At 42.1% G+C, this 18,571-nt stretch overlaps 1 protein-coding gene across 1 annotated transcript in view; it reads right to left on the bottom strand.

Annotated features, from left to right (window-relative positions):
- The window catches only part of ptprsb (protein tyrosine phosphatase receptor type Sb), a 186,417-nt gene that overhangs the window by 13,200 nt on the left and 154,646 nt on the right, over window positions 1-18,571 (bottom strand). Inside the window, exons 20-27 of the mRNA XM_084056464.1 lie at window positions 15,558-15,655; window positions 11,616-11,739; window positions 8,870-9,045; window positions 7,822-7,941; window positions 6,484-6,638; window positions 4,912-5,197; window positions 2,968-3,146; window positions 1,450-1,576 (exon numbers count right to left, since the gene is read on the bottom strand). Coding sequence (XP_083912590.1) covers window positions 1,450-1,576; window positions 2,968-3,146; window positions 4,912-5,197; window positions 6,484-6,638; window positions 7,822-7,941; window positions 8,870-9,045; window positions 11,616-11,739; window positions 15,558-15,655 — 1,265 coding nt within the window. The remainder of the gene's footprint in view (window positions 1-1,449; window positions 1,577-2,967; window positions 3,147-4,911; window positions 5,198-6,483; window positions 6,639-7,821; window positions 7,942-8,869; window positions 9,046-11,615; window positions 11,740-15,557; window positions 15,656-18,571) is intronic.

Raw genomic sequence — 18,571 nt, 5'->3', positions numbered from 1 at the left:
GTGTTGCAGCAATGCCTTCACACAACACTGATGAAATCTATGAAAAGGTTTAATCTGCAACACAATTTTATATAACATATAGAGGGTCCGTGCTTCATCTCTCTCTCAGCTAGGGGTCCTTGGCCTGAAAAGGTTGAAGACCCCTGCCCTAAACCATTAAAAGCTTTAGTAGCAGCAGCGTTCTGAATCGACTGCAGTCGTCTGATCGATTTTTTTAGGGAGAACTGTAAAGTCACCGTTACAGTTGTCAAGTCTACTGAAGATTAATACATTTTTTAAATGCTATGTAACCTGTGCTATTTCTTTGAGGTGATAGTAGGCTGTGAGTGTTAATGTGGCTGTTTAAATTCAGGTCTGAGTCCATGACTACACCGAGGGTTTTGGCTTGGCTAGAGAGGTTTTTAACATTAACCGACTGAAGGTGGGCGCTGACTTTTGAGTGTACAGGACACAAGCTTAAAGGACAACTTAGTATTTTTACAACCAAGGTTTATATTTTAGCTTGTAATCAAAGTAAATAAAAGATGAGTGTTATTTTTTCATCATTTACTGCTTTCTATAGTTTGAGCAATTTTCGCAATCTTTTTTACAGTGGGCGGGGGCATTCTGTCCGGTGGCTAAATATGTATTTTTAACACAATAAAAAAGGTACGGTGGTCTTTGATGGCCAGATGTGAGTTATTGGGGGCTAGAAAAGCTACTGTAAATAAGAAATCACCGGTTTATTTTGTAAAAAGATTCATAGCCACCGGACAGAATGCCCCCACCCACTGTAAAAAATAGCAGATATACAAGCTCACGGCACGTCACGCAAGCTTGTACATCTGCTATTTTTTGAACATTTCTAAAAAATCTTTAAAGTGTGAGAACTACTGATTTAGAAGGCATTTGTATAGAATCGACCTAAGGTTTTAATGGGTCAAACTCTTACTGCATAATGTCCATTTTAGCAGTCTTTTTGGCGACACATCGAGTAGCAGAATTGTTCTTATTGCCAGGTATGTTTGTACATTTGAGGAATTTGTATCTTTAATTAAGACCTGAAGCCGATTTCTACAAAATGTCTTCTAAATCCCAACAGTATTCTGAAAAACCTATGTTTCTATGTCAGTGGTGCTCAAACCTTTTCATGTCAAGAACCCCCAAAATTATATGTATTTGGCCGTGGACCCCCATCTCAAAATATGTTGTTCCAGGCACCCCCAGAAGCAAAGATTTGAGTTAAAAATGTTCACTTTAAAAGAATATAAATACATTAATTTGCACACATTTTCTTGATTTTTTAAAAATAGCAGATATACAAGCTCGTAGCGTGGCACTCGGTGCCGCGCTATGAGCTTGTATATCTGTTATTTTTGAATAGCCAAAGTGTAAAATAATGCTTTTTAGCTCAAATCAAGAAGTGACACAGATGCATAATGGGTTAAAAAAAAGGTGTGTCCAACGTACCCGTCCCATCTCTCTGAGCTTGGTGAGCATGACCACGATGGTGGAGTTGTGTTCCCACAGCATCCTCCAGAAGTCTTCTGTTGTCTCCGCCAGAGGACCCTGTGTGGAGATGTAGCCTCTCTGCTGCCTGCACGCACCAGTGGTGGAAAAAGTATTACATTTTACTTAAGTAAGAGTATCAATACTGCAATGTAGAAATACTCTGTTACGTACAAGTAAAAGTCTGGAATTCAAAATGTAAGTAAGTACAAAAGTATTGGCATCAAAATGTACTTAAAGTACCAAAAGTAGAAAGTTCTCATTATGCAGAATGTCCCGTTTCACAAGTTATCATGTCTAATATTTATAAAAAATATTTTGAAAATAGCAGATCTACACACACACAAAATAGCAGATCTAGGTCGGCTATTTTTTAGCTATTTTCAGCCGTCAGGCTAGAGTTTGTAGGTCGGCTATTTTCAAATAGCCAAAGTTTAAATAGGGCTTAAGTGTTTAATGCATGTTTTGTAATAATAATCAAAATCTACAAAGTAACTAGTAACTAAAGTTTTCATACAATTGTAGTGGACAATATTTGCCTCTGAGATGTAGTGGAGTAGAAGTAAAAGTACTGAAAATGGAAGACACTCCAGTAAAGTAAAAAATACCTCAACATTGTACTTAAGTACAGTACTTGAGTAAATACATGCGCACGCACACGCACATACACACACACACACACGAACACATACGTGCATACACACACACACGTACATGCACACGCACACACGCACAGACACGCACACGCACACACATGCACACACGCACACACGCACACGCACACAACCGTTAATAAACAACCACTTCCATTAGAATGGCTGAGTCATCAGTCAAGCGGGTGAATACCGCGTCCCTCCATGGGGACTGAGGCGTAGCCAGCTAGCGGGAGTAGCTAGCCAGACTGACAGCCGTCCACATAGAGGGGTTGTCCGGGATGTGACAGGATGTGACAGGATGTGACAGGCCGTGCCGTGCCAAAGCGCTGCGCGAGGGAAAGCTATCCGACCCACTCAGACGTCAAAGAAGTGCTCATCACCGGACACAGGAGTCAGCTCACATCAGCGGCACGATGAAGCCACTGGCGGAAATGTAACTCTAAGTACCGTATACGTTTACTACAAGTGATGCACTTGAAGGGATATTTCACTTTTAAACATGTTTATAGGGTCGTTTTCAACGTCTTGTCAGGCTTTTGTGAGCACTCCCGAGACAGTTTTTAAAGGGATAGTTCACCCCTCAAATGACTTTTTTTCCATCGAAAAATGTAATTCATGGATAATTTTTGTTTTTGTCGCATTCCTAAGCCAAAAATTTGATTTGATGACCGGCAGCGACTATCATGGCAACACTGATCGCTACTTTTACTATAAAACATTTGACTTTTTTTCCACACTGGCACGTACACACAGGGGAGGGCGGGGGGGGGGGGGGGGGGGCACAGGCTGGGGGACATGGGGTTGGGGGGGCAGCGCAGCGTACCGGTATCCATCAATGTAACTGGCGTTGACGTAGTCGGACCCCTCCAGCCCTCTGATTGGCTGCAGGCAGACCCTGGTGGTCTCGTAGGGCATGATGTTGACCAGGCGGTTCTTGAACTTGTTGCAAGGCAGGTTGGCCGTGACGAACCGGGACGTGTGGGCCTTGGTGTTGGCTAGTCGCTGGTTAGAGAGAGAGAGAGAGAGAGAGAGGGAGGGACAAATCACGTAAGCACTTAAATCTTAAACTCTTATTAGGTGCAGTAAGTGACATCTTTATTTAAAAAAAATACATGTTAAATATATTCTGATAGTAATCGCTATTGCTATCAGTGCTGTCAGTGTTCGTTCAGTAACAGGGCGTCTCTCTCCGGCTCTTTAGTAAAATACGTTTTTAGGTCGGGATACCAATTTTATCCAATCAGGAGAGAGAACTCATACAGGATATACGAGTGGAATTGGAAGTGATGACACACACACACACACACACACACACGAAGCAGAGAGACTCTTCAGTCTTTTGTGACACTTGGTGTCGATCGTCCTGGAGAAAAATATTCTGTGGATCTTGAAAGATGAGTGAAAACGCTGGCAGTGAAGTGGGTATTCATTTAAATGAACACTCTATAGCAATGTTTCTATCAAAATATAGAGCTACTGTATAACTTTTTAACAAAAACTTTTTTTGTTTTAACCAAACAATATCACTTATACCACCTTAAATTCTAAACCACAAAAATGTTATTATTTCCCAAAACAGACGATCAACAGGTCCCTAAGGACTGGCGTTCTTCCATGGGAGAGCTGCCAACACTAAACGAGCTGCAGACTGGAGTTCAGGATCATTTTGCATGGTTAACGCTGTAGCCCACTAACCTACAAGCATAGTGCATTCTATTCAGCCTACTTTGCATTACAAAGACTGTGAAAGCCTTAAGCTAGAAGCATATTGCAACCAAACACTAACATATTTTGGCTCTCTGAAGTTCTCAACGTGGCTCTGCCAAGCCATGAAAATATAAGGACACATGCAAGTATCTGACGATGTATAAAGTTATCAAGGGGGCGGCAGTGGCTCAGGGGTAGAGTGGCCAGTAGAGCGGCCAGATGGTGAACTGTGAGGTTTCCAGTTCAATCCCGGGCTCCCTCAGAGTTAGTGTCGAAGTGTCCTTGAGCAAGACATTGAACCCCTAATTGCTCCCGATGAGCAGGTTGGTGCCCTGCATGGTTTCCTCCGTCCTCGGTGTATGAATGTGTGTGTGAATGGGTGAATGTAATGCACAATCTATGTAAAAGCGCTTTGGATAAAAGCGCTATTTAAATGCACCATTTAACTTACCATACCAACTTTGATGAGGCAGTACAGTATTTTAAAAACATGTTTTATTTTTCCTGAAAATTCTATATCTATATATATATACACACACAGTACAAAGATGGACCTTCCATAAGGAAGGGACTGCACACTCCAGGGAACAGAGATAGACAACTTACTACTGCATTAAGTATTTTATTAGCACGACGCGTTGTGCCGTGAGCTTCGTCAGGTGCTATACATACGTACATACATACGTACATACATACATACTGCATGCATGCGTACATACATGCATGCATACATACATACGTGTTAGTGTTGTACTCATATAACAACTGATTAATCATTAATCATGCATCCCTAGTATGTATGTGTGTGTATATATATATATATATATATATATATATATATATATATATATATATATATATATATATATATATATATATATATATAAACTGCTCAAAAAAACAAAGGGAACACTTTGATCCCTTGAGTTTTTTCATGAACTGTGTACATAATGCTAACGAAAACTGCTCAAAAGAATTAAGGGATCAAAGTGTTCCCTTTATTTTTTTGAGCAGTATATATATATATCTCTATATCTATATCAGTGTTAAGTGTCTTTACCTTGAACTCCAGCTCCATGCCGGTGACGTGCTCTCCGGTCTCCACCTGGGAGAGCTTCTGCATGTAGGAGTACAGGCTCCTGGCCGCCACCTCCGTGTTGCCACAGGCCACGGCCTCCAGCAGGCTCTCGTGGATGAAGCTGTACTGGTCCTCCGTCTGCACCATGTAGTTCCTCTGCGAGCGCATCAGCGTCACGTGGCCGTAGATGTCCACGGTGCGCTCGTGTCTGATGCGCTCCAGCATGGCGTCGATCACCATGAAGCAGCCCGTGCGACCCACGCCCGCGCTGTGCGTACACACAGAGGAGAGAGTTAGAGAGACACGTTGAGGAGGAGTTCAGTGGCTTTTTCTTTTTTACCAGAGGTCAGTACACTGGCTTTCATTACGGTAAGAGAGATAGAAAACTGTGATCATCTAAACCAGTGCCATCTATTAGAGAGTTGCGCCAACTCCGTTCACTTCTTCGGGCAAGGTCTTCTACATACACATACATCGGCGAATAGTGACAAATCCCTAAACCGGAAGTTCATGGAATGCATTGAAGTCGACGGCTCCATGTCACTATTTCCAGCTACATAAACCACGTGACCGACGCTGTTTCTGACCCCTCATTGGCGCAACTCTCTAATAGAAGGCTCTGATCTAAACCATTGGTTCTCAAAGTAGGGTCCGGGGACCCCAAGGGGTCCTTGAGGGAGTTCCAGGGGGTCCCCAGCTTAATGATGGATAGTTAGGAACCAAATGGACCCTTATGGGTCCATTTGGTTCCATTTGTACACTCTCAGAGTTAAATTAACATTGATTTTACAATATAAATTGGGGTCCCAGAGATAGAAATGCCATTACATGAGGGTCCGTATAGCCTAATACATGTCAAACTGGGGGTCCTTCAAATTTAAATGGTTGAGAATCACTGCTAGAGACGTAAATATCTTCTCTTATGGGGGTCCCGGGCATATATTTTCAAATGGGGGCTACTAAGTGTCAATTTGGGGGTCCTTGACATGAAAAAGTTTGAGAAGCACTGCTCTAAACCAAGGGGTCCTCAACGTTTTTCAGGCCAAGGACCCCCTAGATGAGAGCGCGAGAGATGAAGCAGGGACCCCCTCTATATTGTATAAAATTGTGTTTCAGATTAAACTTTTGTCTGCTCTTTTTTCCCTCTACACACCAATACCTCTTTGCCAAAAGTAGCAGACGCCTCGCAGCGCAGTGATTCTATGATATTTTTGGCCTAAGTTCTCCTCAGAAAAGGTATGCTAGGGTTCAAGTGGTTAATGTAAAAAAGAAAAAAACATATCACACAAAGATTCGGTGGCCCCCCTGTAGTAACTCTGTTACTGTTGAAGACCCCTGATCTAAACTAAGCACTGTTACCCATGTTTGGGTCGCGGACCTATTTTTATGGGTCGCAGGTCAACATCTCTTATTCTTTAAGATATTTTTAAAAGATATATTGACCTGCTAAATGGGTGGCAGGTCTTTCAATACATTATTATTATCATTCTTTTTTGTCGGGGGGGTTGACAGACAGACAGACAGACAGACAGACAGACAGACAGACAGGTGTACCTGCAGTGTGCTATAATAGGCCCGGCGTCGGCGGGGTTGCAGGCCTTGACCCGACGCAGGAAGTTGAGGAAGGGGGTGGGGTACTCTGGAACCCCGTGGTCCGGCCACGCTGTGAACTGGAACTGTCTCACCTCTCTACGCTCACTGCCGCCACTCTGAGAGACAGACAGACAGACAGACAGACAGACAGACAGACAGACAGACAGACAGACAGACAGACAGACAGACAGACAGAGAGAAAGAGAGAGACACAGACAAGGTTATTATAGTTAATGAAAGTAAACGAAATAACCAAAACTAGAATTGACTAAATATTTGAGTAAACTGTAATAAACATAAAAGGTAACTGCAACGGTATTGTGTGTTGACAAACCAACTCAAATCATGTCAATATCCAAGATTTGTCTTCAAAAATATTTAAAATAGCAGGTCTATCTGCTATTTTAGCTATTTTTCTGAGCATGTTGAATCTAGCTTGTCCCTGACATGGTATTACAATGAAAATCAAAAACTCATAAAAACTAAAACCAACCCTAACCCAAAACTAAACTAGCAAACTCTCTTTGATGTCTCATCAAAAATAAAACTGAAATTGAAAACAAAAACTCCTTGACCCCCACAGTTTTGAGGACCGATTTAGAGAAGAGAGGTGCTTACGGTTGGCAGGCAGGCTGGCCTAGTTGTTCTGTAGTGAAGTAGTGAAGTAGTCAGTGATGGAATCAAAATGTATGAACAATATTTTGAAAATAGCCAAATCTACAAGCTCACAATGCGGTGCGATGCGTTACTTTCCACCACTGAAAGTAGGCCACAGAGACCTGCTAGCGTAACACTTCTAGATTAGCCTGGTGTCAGCTAGCTAGCAGGAACTACTGTCTGCCTCACACAGTGATCAAGTAGAGGACGGTGGCCTTGTTCACTCCATTAGCTGCAGTGTAATGTATTCTACTCTCTCCCTCTCTTTCTCTCTCTCTCTCTCTCTCTCTGACTGTCTCTTATCCACGCTGGCTCCATGGTCCCATGGTGATGGCTGGCTCTTTTTAATGCAATAATTGTTTCTGGCTGGTAACAGTGAACTGGGGAGGCTAAGGTATTATATGTCACTGGGTGAAGACACTTAACAGGCTATCTGTGTGGAACTGTGGTTTCCAAAATGTGGCATAATATTGTGATACCAGTTGTCTGTTCCCGTTAAGTTTCCCATAGATGCTTTGGTTTGACTGGCTCGGCAGCAAGTTTGAAGAGAGACAGACAGACAGACAGACAGACAGACAGACAGACAGACAGACAGACAGACAGACAGACAGACAGACAGACAGACAGACATACAGGCGGTACCTTGTGCAGGGAGAAGGTGCGAACGCAGAAGGTGGCCAGCTCCATGGTGTCCAGCAGGGTGACCTGGGTCATGCCGTACGTCTCTGTGCCTCGACTGGGCCAGTACTGGTCACACTTTATCTGCAGGGACACACAGGATATGACATCACACGCAGTGTTGGGGGTATAACGGCGTTACAAGTAATGCCGTTACTGTAACGGAATACTTTTGTGGGTAACGGAGTAACCTAACACATTAGTTTTGCAATTAGAGTACTCGATTACTTAGTTACCTGTTGCAAAATAATGCTGTTACTTCGTTACATTTAAGACCTACATTTCCTTCGTTCTTTCCCTGTTGCCACAAAAGGAAAAGGATTATCCATACGACACAATTGCGCCGTTTCCTGATAAATGGTCGAGCCTGTCTGTCGATGGAGACTTGCACGGATGTTATATGAAAATCGGTGACCGATGCTTTTGCAGTCTGTGGTGATTGCGTAGTCATTCTATTCAATGGGTCACCAATTTTGGTGTGACACTCGGCTGACGGCATTGCTGGTCTTGTTTTTACGACATTAATTTGTCGCACCTGCGACATGGCAGAGACTGAGAGAAGACGGAGAGGTTGCCCTTTAGTACGGGCGTGGATGTATTCACATTATTTTTGGATTTATTGGTGAAAAAAGGAGGAGTACGTCAATTCAAATTGGCCTTGGTGAAGCCCAGCACAAGCTCCACAACACAACACAACACTGGTGATCACTCCAGCAGGCTGCACAACAATAATCTATCAAGTTACTTTTCTCAGAAGGTAATCCTGTAATGTAACGGAATACCTTTTAATGGCAGTAATCCTGTAGAGTAACGAGTTGCTTTTAAAAGTAACGTTACCCAACACTGAGTGATCACCACCTTCAATCACTGTTATTAACACGGCTTGGTTGGAAGCCATTGAATAATGAACCTCTGAACTCAATAACAGACCGCCGTCTAATCAAAGACTCTAGAGGCACCTGGGTCAGATCAATCTGCGGCGCTTGATTTTGTGCCGTATTATCCAACATACCCGTGACTTCTCCTCCAGGCGGGTCATCATGACCACGGAGGCGGCCCTCTGCTCCCACACCATCCTCCAGAAGTCTCCGAAGGTGTCTGCCAGCGGGCCCTGTGTGGCGATGTAGGCGTTCTGCTTCCTGTAGCCGTCTATGTAGTTGGCATTGATGTAGTCACTGCCCAGGATACCTGCACACACACACACACACACACACACACACACACACACACACACACACACACACACACACACACACACACACACACACACACACACACACACACAACGTCACACTATGTAGTTAACATTGATGTAGTCACTGCTGCCCAGGATACCTGCACGCACGCATGCACAGACGCACACACACACAATGTAGTTGGCATTGATTTAGTCACTGCCCAGGATACCTGCACTGACACACACACACACACACACACAAAATGTAGTTGGCATTGATTTAGTCACTGCCCCAGGATACCTGCACACCCCATCACACTCTCATAAACACTTAAAGGGATAGTTCACCCCCAAAATGACTTCTTTTCTATCAATTACACACCCCATGGAGACTTGAATTCATGGAAACTTTTTTGTTTTTGTCGCATTCCTAAGCCAATAATTTGATGACCGGCAGCGGCTCCGGTAGGAGACTCAAAGTGTCTCCTTTGTGTCTACTAGCGGAGACATTAGCATCTTTCCGCCGGTCATCAAAGTATTGGCTTAGGAATGTGACAAAAAACAAAAAAAACTCCATGAATTCAAGGCTTCATTGGGTGTGTAATTGATAGAAAATAAGTGTTTTTTGGGGTGATCTATCCCTTTAAACCCTAGAGACCGAATCATCATGACATCAGCTCAACCAGAAATGTATTTCCAGGTAGACATCGCCGGCAGTGTCACATTAGAAACAGTATTACCGTATTCAGATTAACCTTATTTCTGGAAGAACAGCACACTGTTGACTGTTAGAATAGAAACATATTCTTTTGTTCTAAATATCCACAGGTTGACAAACTAGAGCTAGTGTTCTGGACACTTTATTTTATATTGTGAAAACGTCCGTAGACATTCATACCACGAAATACCCGTTTGTTTACACACATTCAAACATTATTTCCCCAGGGCTCTATACCAGGCCCACACTTTTTTTTTGCACTTTTTGCACTTTTCTGTACTGGCAGAAGGTTCGTCCCTGGGCCTCGTCTGTTTGGAGGTGGTCCAACACTTTAAACTTGTTGCTTTGGTCCACTGTCTGCCTGGATGTTCTCCATGCAGTGGTGGAAAGTAACTAAGTACATGTACTTAGTTACTTACCACCACAAAATGTTTTGTTACTTTTGACTTTACTAGAGTATTTCCAATTTGCAATACTTTTACTTCTACTCCACTACAGTACATCTCAGAGGCAAATATTGTACTTTTACTCTTTATTTGAAATCTTTAGTTACTAGTTGCTTTGCAGATATAAATTACTATATTATAAAACACACATTAACCACTTTAGCCCTATTTCATACGTAGGCTATTTCAAAATCTACAAGCTCACAACGCGTCGCATAGCGACGCGTTGTGAGCTTGTAGATCTGCTTGTATATCTTGTAGATCTGATTTTCAAACACTAGCACTTTAACTTTTGGTACTCTAAGTATATTTTGATGCCAACACTTTCGTACTTTTACTCAAGTAACACTTTGAACACAGGCCTTGTGCTTTACTTGTAACAGAGTATTTTTTATATTGTGGTATTGCTACTTTTACTTATATCTGAGTACTTCTTCCACCACTGGTAAGAAGGGGGGGGGTGGGGGGGAGGCTTCAAGGAAACAAGGTTTGGATTTAGAGCTGACTGCTGCCTGACTTCAAAATGAGAACAAACAAATAGACAAAAAAAAAGAATAGACTGTTCAATTCTTCACAGGCAGCGAATCCAATCGTTTCTCTGTGGCCGTGCTGCAGCGGTGCTAGATGTACTGGAACGCACTGTTTGTCAATCTCCCCCCGCGACACACACACACACACACACACACACACACACACACACACACACACACACACACACACACACAGCCACTCTGGCACCACTCTGTTTATCATTTTTCATATTTCATATCCATCACACAGTACGCCCCCTCCCCCCCCCCCTCCTCCTTACCCGATCCCTCATCCCCATACAGTATCCCTAATCTACAAGGACTGTTTTCTTGCTGTTTGTACCCACAATCTATAACGACTCTTGAATTTCTTTCCCCTGCTGAATGCAACTATCGATGATCTTCTTATTGATTATTCTATTGATTGCTTTTTTGATTAAATAAATATTCGTGACGCAGGTTTTCAAATTTGTGTTGTTTTTTATTTTGTTATGTTATGTTATTTTGTTTTTTTACAAGTGTCTAAATCAATGAGTCTGATTAGTCACTTAAGCCCTATTTAAAACTTTGTTTTTCTTCGTGCAAAGAAAATAAAGCTCACAATGCGTTGCGATGCGACACATTGTGAGTTTGTAGATCTGCAATTTTATGATTATTTATCATCCATAGGGGTGCAACATCAACATTTTAGCTTTCTCTCCATCCACCCCACCCCACTTCACCAAAGAACTGTCCTACCTTCGATGGGAGCCAGGATGACTCGGGTGTGGTCGTATGCTGTGACGTTAGCGTAGCGGTTATTGAATGTATGCTATGACATTAGCATAGAGGTTATTGTATGTATGCTATGACATTAGCATAGCGGTTCTTGTATGTGTTGTACCTACCTTCAATGGGAGCCAGGATGACTCGGGTGTGGTCGTATGCGATGACGTTAGCGTAGCGGTTCTTCGGCTTGTTGACCTCCAGGTTAGAGTGCTCCCAGGTGAACTGCTGCCCCGGGTCGATAGACTGCATGGGGAGAAAGAAACATGTTCACAAAGACCGTAAAAAAATATGGCAATTGGTTTCTATAGAACGTAAATGAAGCCTATTTTTCTGCGATTTCAAATAAGCCATCTTTCTATATCCGGTCCGAAATGCAACCGGAAATTAATGCTATTGGCTGCAACCGCAGCAAGGGCGGGTCTTCACTTGGTAGAACCAGTAGACACCCTATAAACATACCCTACTTTATCGTTCAACTTTAAACTTGCGATTGAAAACAAAGTGTTTATGGAAAGGTTTACTAAGGTAATAAAATCAAGTGTAAAGTTCGCCCAAAACCTTCTATTGACTCTATTGAGATTATGATGTTAAATATCTGCTGGGCCATTAATAGGAACAGCAGGCTGAACGAGAACCCGGAAGTGAGCTTCAATTCCAGCGACGGGGGGTTTGCCCCTTTGGTTCACACCGTTGGACGTTTACAGCAGCTGGTAACATTCTGGAGGATTTAGTGGTCAGGGCCGGAGGTTGTAAAAACAACCCAGGAGATTTAGTGTTGGCCGGCTGTCTGGTCCATGTTATGGAATAATGGAAAAACACTGAGTGACATCCATCAAATATTGTATTACGACTCGTGGCTGTCGGCTGGAAACCTTGTATGTCCAAAACAAAAGCGTTACTTTTCAGGAAATGCTACGCGTCGGTGCCTATAATCACCTTGTCGGGATTTATCTATCAATAATGCTCCTCAATTATACTCCTCAATTATTCCGCTTATTACACGGCTACTTAACACATCGGGTGCCGAACACGGTCTGGACCGTGTGTTTACATAGTGGCGCTTCGGTGCCGAACACGGTCTGAACCGTGAGTTTAGTCTTTTTGTTTTTTTCGTTTTTCTCCGCGCGGGCGGGGCTAGAGCAGCTCTGGGAGCACCCATTGTAATCCTGCGAAGGAAGTGCCAGATCGCTCACCGGAAACAAAAATATTTTCCCATCCGCTTCCTGTCTATTTCCTACTTTGAAACGCCTATATCTCCGAATCTGTTTCCTGTGGGGAAAACCGGTCATGCGCGATCCCCCCCCGTTGTAACTCGCGGGGGAAATGTTATGGTTCCAGGCTGTAGCCAGGCTCATGGCACAACATGAATCGATGCTTTTTTTTGCGTGGATTTGCTTGTAACGCACGCGGAAGCTTTACACAGCAAAGCGCAGTCAATGGGGAGAATGCTGGCACCCGATGTGTTAATACATTAATTAATACATTGAACTAAAAGTAACATCAAAACAAAGTTTTTCCTTGCTTACGGTAATGAAAGTATTCCATAAGTGTTGCGCTGACGTTTAGCTGTAAATGACATTGTGTGTTATGTCACATATAGCGCCGTATGCGGACAAATCCGTCCCCAGCCGTCAGCTCTTTAACGGCTAGACAGTGAGAATGCGTTGATTGCTGTTCCTCATATAAATAAAAATAAATGTCTGAAAATATACTCCAGAATTCATTACGTACTGATGTTCTTTTGCCTGGGGAGGTTGTGTGTGTTGAGTGTGGCTTTTGAAACGGAAACATAAAGTGGCATTTTATTACCAACCATGCATCAATGATTTTACTTAGTATAAGCACTTTCATCATTCAGCTTAGGTTTAAAGTTGAAATGAAAACACTGAATCTAAGCACTTGACTAATAAACGAGAAAATAAAAGCCAATTTGTGAGAGAAAGGTAATTCTATGGTCCCTGACAGGTTGTAATGATGAATGAATAGGTGGGCCTTGGTGTTGGAAACGGTTGAGGACCCCTTGATCTATGCCAGTGGTTCTTAAACTCTTTTCATGTCAAGGACCCCAAAATTGATATGTATTTGGCCACACGCCCTCACCTGAAACTACTATGTGCCAGGGACCGCCATAAGAGAAATGCTGTCAACATCTTTCGACAATAGCTAAAATACAAGCTCCGAACTTCGGAGTTTAAAACTGTTCCACATCTTGCTGGGGACCCCCTGGAACCCCCTCAAGGACCCCTGGGGGTCCCCGGACCGCAACTTTGAGAACAAGTGATGTATGGTATACACAGAGATGCTAATGACTTGCAGACCAAGACTGTCAGAGATCTTTTATTTTATTGATTCTGACATTGGTGTTATCTCTGACAGTCTCTGAGATTTCCCACTGGAAAAGCTGGTATACTTCTTCATAAATGTACAAATTGAAAATTTAAAGTGCTTACCCTGAAGCCACGGATGTTACCTGACCGTTATGGGTCATTTGTGCTCTGCACTGTTGTGTGGTGTTTTAATCCTGTCTGTGCCATTGAGCTACATTTTATCAGTCCGTGCCAGAAGTTGTGGCACAGCAGGTGAAAGCCGGTATTTTTTTTACTATTTGAATATCCTAATAAAATAGTAAAATCAATAGGATGTTAACATTTTTATTTAAAAAAAAAAAACAGTGCTGGGTTTTGTGATGTTCTATATTGTCTGAATCTGCTTTGTTTGTGTTCGTTTATGTGCTAAGAGAGTGCCTCCGAAAATAGCCGATCTACAAGCGCACAACTATAGATCTGCTATTTTCGGCTAATGTATAATGTGTGTGTATATATATATATATATATATATATATACTAGAGGGTCGGGGCGCTGCGCGCCCCTCCCCCCTAGCCGCTGCGCGGTGCTTTGTGTTTGTTGGTCTCTATAATATATAAAGCCATAATAGGAGATGTTCCCAATGGAGCTATGCCCAAATATGGAGTGTGTTGTCTGACCTCACTTGGGTCTCGTTGGGCGGTTATATAAAGCCATAATAGGAGATGTTCCCAATGGAGCTATGCCCAAATATGGAGTGTGTTGTCTGACCTCACTTGGGTCTCGTTGGGCGGTGGTCGGCGATGACGCTAAGGAACAACATGGCCGACTGTAATGTTGTGTTATTCTGCACGTTGTGGCGTGTCTTGTTAGTGACATTGATATGTTGTTTTTGTGTTTAGTCCCACACAGTGGCAGGGTCTTTTTTGGGGTTTTGGGTTTAGAAATGTATAGATAGATATATACACACTCGATGGAAATGAGGAATTACAATGACATTCACAAATGTCAGAATGGATTAACTAAATCTCTGACAATCTTTGGTTACAGACAATCTGACCTCTACATATTTCTCTTCACTTTACTAGTTATTTTTACTGTTGTAATTGTCTATGACCTTTGATTCACTGTTTGATTTGATGTTGTTAAGTACTTTGTAACATTGTTTAACCCATTAAGACCTGAGGCCGATTCTACGAATGTCTTCTAAATCCCAACAGTATTCTGAAAAAACTTATGTTTCTATATCAGTGGTTTTAAAAAAAAAAAATCAGTGCTTTTTCATGTCAAGGACCCCCAAAATTATATTTATTTGGCCGCCGACCCGCATCTCCAAATACGTTGTTACAGGGACGCCCCATTAGCAAAGATTTTAGTTACAAATGTTCGCTTTAAAACTATACAGTATATATATTCAAAGATTTGCACACATTTTCATAGTTTAAAAAAAATAGCAGATCTACAAGCTCGTAGAGCGGCACTCGGTGCCGCGCTATGAGCTTGTATATCTGCTATTTTTGAATCGCCAAAGTGTAAAATAATGCTTTTTTAGCTCAAATCAAAAAGTGACACAGATGCGTTCCAGGTCTTAATGGTGATTTGCCTGGTGTGAAATTAGGCCAATTCGCACCAGGCACCATTTCACACTTGGAAAATCCATAATGCTTGGACAATCCCCTGATGTTCCACTGAAGTGCCAATGGCAGCAGGCTCTCTGAAACCTTGGATGATCCGTAGCAGAGGGATTTGTTCCTCACCTCGTACTCCTGTGAGAGCCTCAGGTTGTCGTTGGCTTTCAGTAGCTCGGTGTGTTCTGCCAATACGTTGATGGGGATGGGAGGGTGACTCATCATACCTGAGGGGGGGAGGAATACACAGTCATGAAGTTAAAGTCCTGTATTAAACAGCCTTGTAAAAAAGAACAAAAGTTTTGGCATCAAAATATTTGTACTAAAAGTAAAAGTACTTATGTAGAATGCCACATCTCACAGTTTTTCTTTCTAAGTTTTCAACATTTTTCAAAAGCTTTCGGAAACTACGTACACAAAGTATAAGTATAAAATAGGGCTAAATAATAATCTAAATCTATATAGTAACTAAAGCTTTAAAATAGTTGTAGTGGGACTAAATAATACAATATGCTTCTGAGATGTAGTGGAGTAGAAGTATACATTAATGACAAATGTACATGAGTACTCAAATAGTACCAAACGATTTTATTAAGTACATAACTTGAGTTGAAGGTAGGGTTTTTGTGTGGTTAAATTAAGTGTTAAATAGCTCTATATTCTGATAGTAGGCTACTCATTGCTATAGAGTGTTTGTTCAGTAACAGGAGTCTCCCTGTCTCTCCAGCTCTTTAGTAAACAGAACATGCATTTTCAGGTAGGGATACCAATTTTTGCGTGTTTGTTTTACATGGCTGCCATGTTGGATACAGCACACAATCCCCCACCGGAATGTCACATAGTGACATATGGACAAATCCGTCCCCAGCCGTCACTGCTTTAACAGCTAGACAGTGAGAATGCGTTGATTGCTGTTCCTCATAAAAAACAAATGTCTGAAAATAAACTCCAGAATTCATTACATAAGTGTGTCCTTTACCTGGGGAGGTTGTGTGTGTGTTGAGTGTGGCTTTTGAAACGGATGCCCAGAAACATAAAGTGGCATTTATTACCAACCATGCCTCAATGATTTCATTTAGCATTAAGCACTTTCATCATTCAGGTTAGGTTTAAAGAAGAAATTAAAACACTGAATTTAAGCACTTGACTAATAAACCAATACCAATACCAATTTTATCCAATCAGGAGAGAGAACTTGCACAGAATGCATATTAAACAAGTTAAATTAGAAGTGGTGGCATGAGAAATGAGCAGATAAGATTGGAACTGGAACACTATACAAAATTTAATCTGACTTAAATGGGTACTCTTTTCTGATTGGCTGAAAATATTCCACCCACTTGAACATGTACGTTCTGTTTAATAAAGAGCTGGAGAGACATGGAGACTCCTGTTACTGAACACACACTCTATAGCAATGATTACTATCAGAATATACAGCTATTTAACACTTATTTTAACCAAAGAAAATCACTTGCCCTACCTTTAACCCATTTAGACCTGGAACGCATCTGTGTCACTTTAAATTTCTTTGGCTATTAAAACATAGCAGATATACAAGCTCATAGCGCGGCACCGAGTGCAGCGCTATGAGCTTGTAGATCTGCTATTTTTGAAAAATCTTGAAACTTTTTTTTTTTTGATTTTTTTCCAAAAACTGTTAGGATTTAGAAAACATTTTTAAAGAATCGCCTCAGGTCTTAAAGGGTTAATGTACCTAGTTACTTTCCACCACTGCACGAGATAAGGCCAGCCTCACTCACACCCACGGACACGGTGAGGATAATTACAGAATAAGGGTACAGCAGGATAATTACAGAATAAGAGCACAGCACGTATCATTAAAGCAGGAAATCCATTTTGATCCATGCTGCCTGCTGGCACACAGCGAGGCCAGTGGCTCTGTGTGGAAACGCTTTTTTCTTTGATAAATTGCTTTCTCTGTGATCAGAGGGGCAATGACTCAGAGAAAGCAAACAGACACAACGCTAATTAGGAGGCGTGCACACTCCGGCAAAGATATTGTATACCCGCACGCACGTACAGACACACACACACACACACTCTGGCAAAGATATTGTATACTTACACGCACGTACTTACACGCACTCACACACACACACACACACACACACACACACACACACACACACACACACACACACACACACACACACACACACACACACACACACACACACACACACACACACACACACACACACACACACATGCGTTACTATGCTGTAGTTGTTGAGAACATAAACATTTTTTATGAATGCCATTTTTAGAAGAGGAAAACATCTCACACTGCTGGCCCTCATTTATCAACCTTGCGCAGACCAAAAAAAGGGGCATTTACCATTCCATCACTTTGATGTGAACGGCATCTGGATATCAGGAATACAAGAACACTCGTCCAGGGGTCAAACCCGGCGATTTCGGAACGGTCACCACCAGGTATTCCTAAACGTAACCTCAGTAAAACTATGCATGAACCTAACCTTATTCCTAAACGTAACCTCAGTAAAACTATGCATGAACCTAACCTTATTCCTAAACGTAACCTCAGTAAAACTATGCATGAACCTAACCTTATTCCTAAACGTCACCTCAGTAAAACAAAAAAAAAATAATATGGCATTAATATCAATTAAAATCAATATATCATATCAGGTTGGATGTTTAATCAGTCACCCATTTAAACGGGAGCTTTAACAGTCATTCAGATATCTCGACATCTGGCTCTATTAAGACCTAAGCGTGCGTGTGCCAAGAGGATATTCATTTTGCAAAACAGCAGCGCACGGCCATGTCTCCAGGGCATCATATTCTCAGTGCTGGGTGAAATTAATATTCAGAACCTATTCCAGTCATTGGGTCTGGGGACTGTGAAAGACCTGATTCACCACGTCTAAAGTTATGCTTGGCAAGTCTGTTCATTCAACAGCGTAGCCTATGGGAAACAGACAACGCAACGTCTAGTAAAATAGTTTAATTATGTAATTAAGTTTCAGGTTTTCACTTGAGTCAAGCTTTCTTTTGGGGGGGGGGGGGGTGCGCATGCGCGGTAAACTAGCAGGAGAAGCACGTGTTGCAAGGAGTGGAGGAGGAGTGGTTATATCGCAGGTGAAAAGTGAAAA

This window comes from Gymnoscopelus microlampas, assembly GCF_963454915.1.
Source record: "Gymnoscopelus microlampas genome assembly, chromosome: 5".
NCBI classification, from domain to species: Eukaryota; Metazoa; Chordata; class Actinopteri; order Myctophiformes; family Myctophidae; genus Gymnoscopelus; species Gymnoscopelus microlampas.
This window is presented reverse-complemented; position numbering and strand designations above follow the sequence as displayed.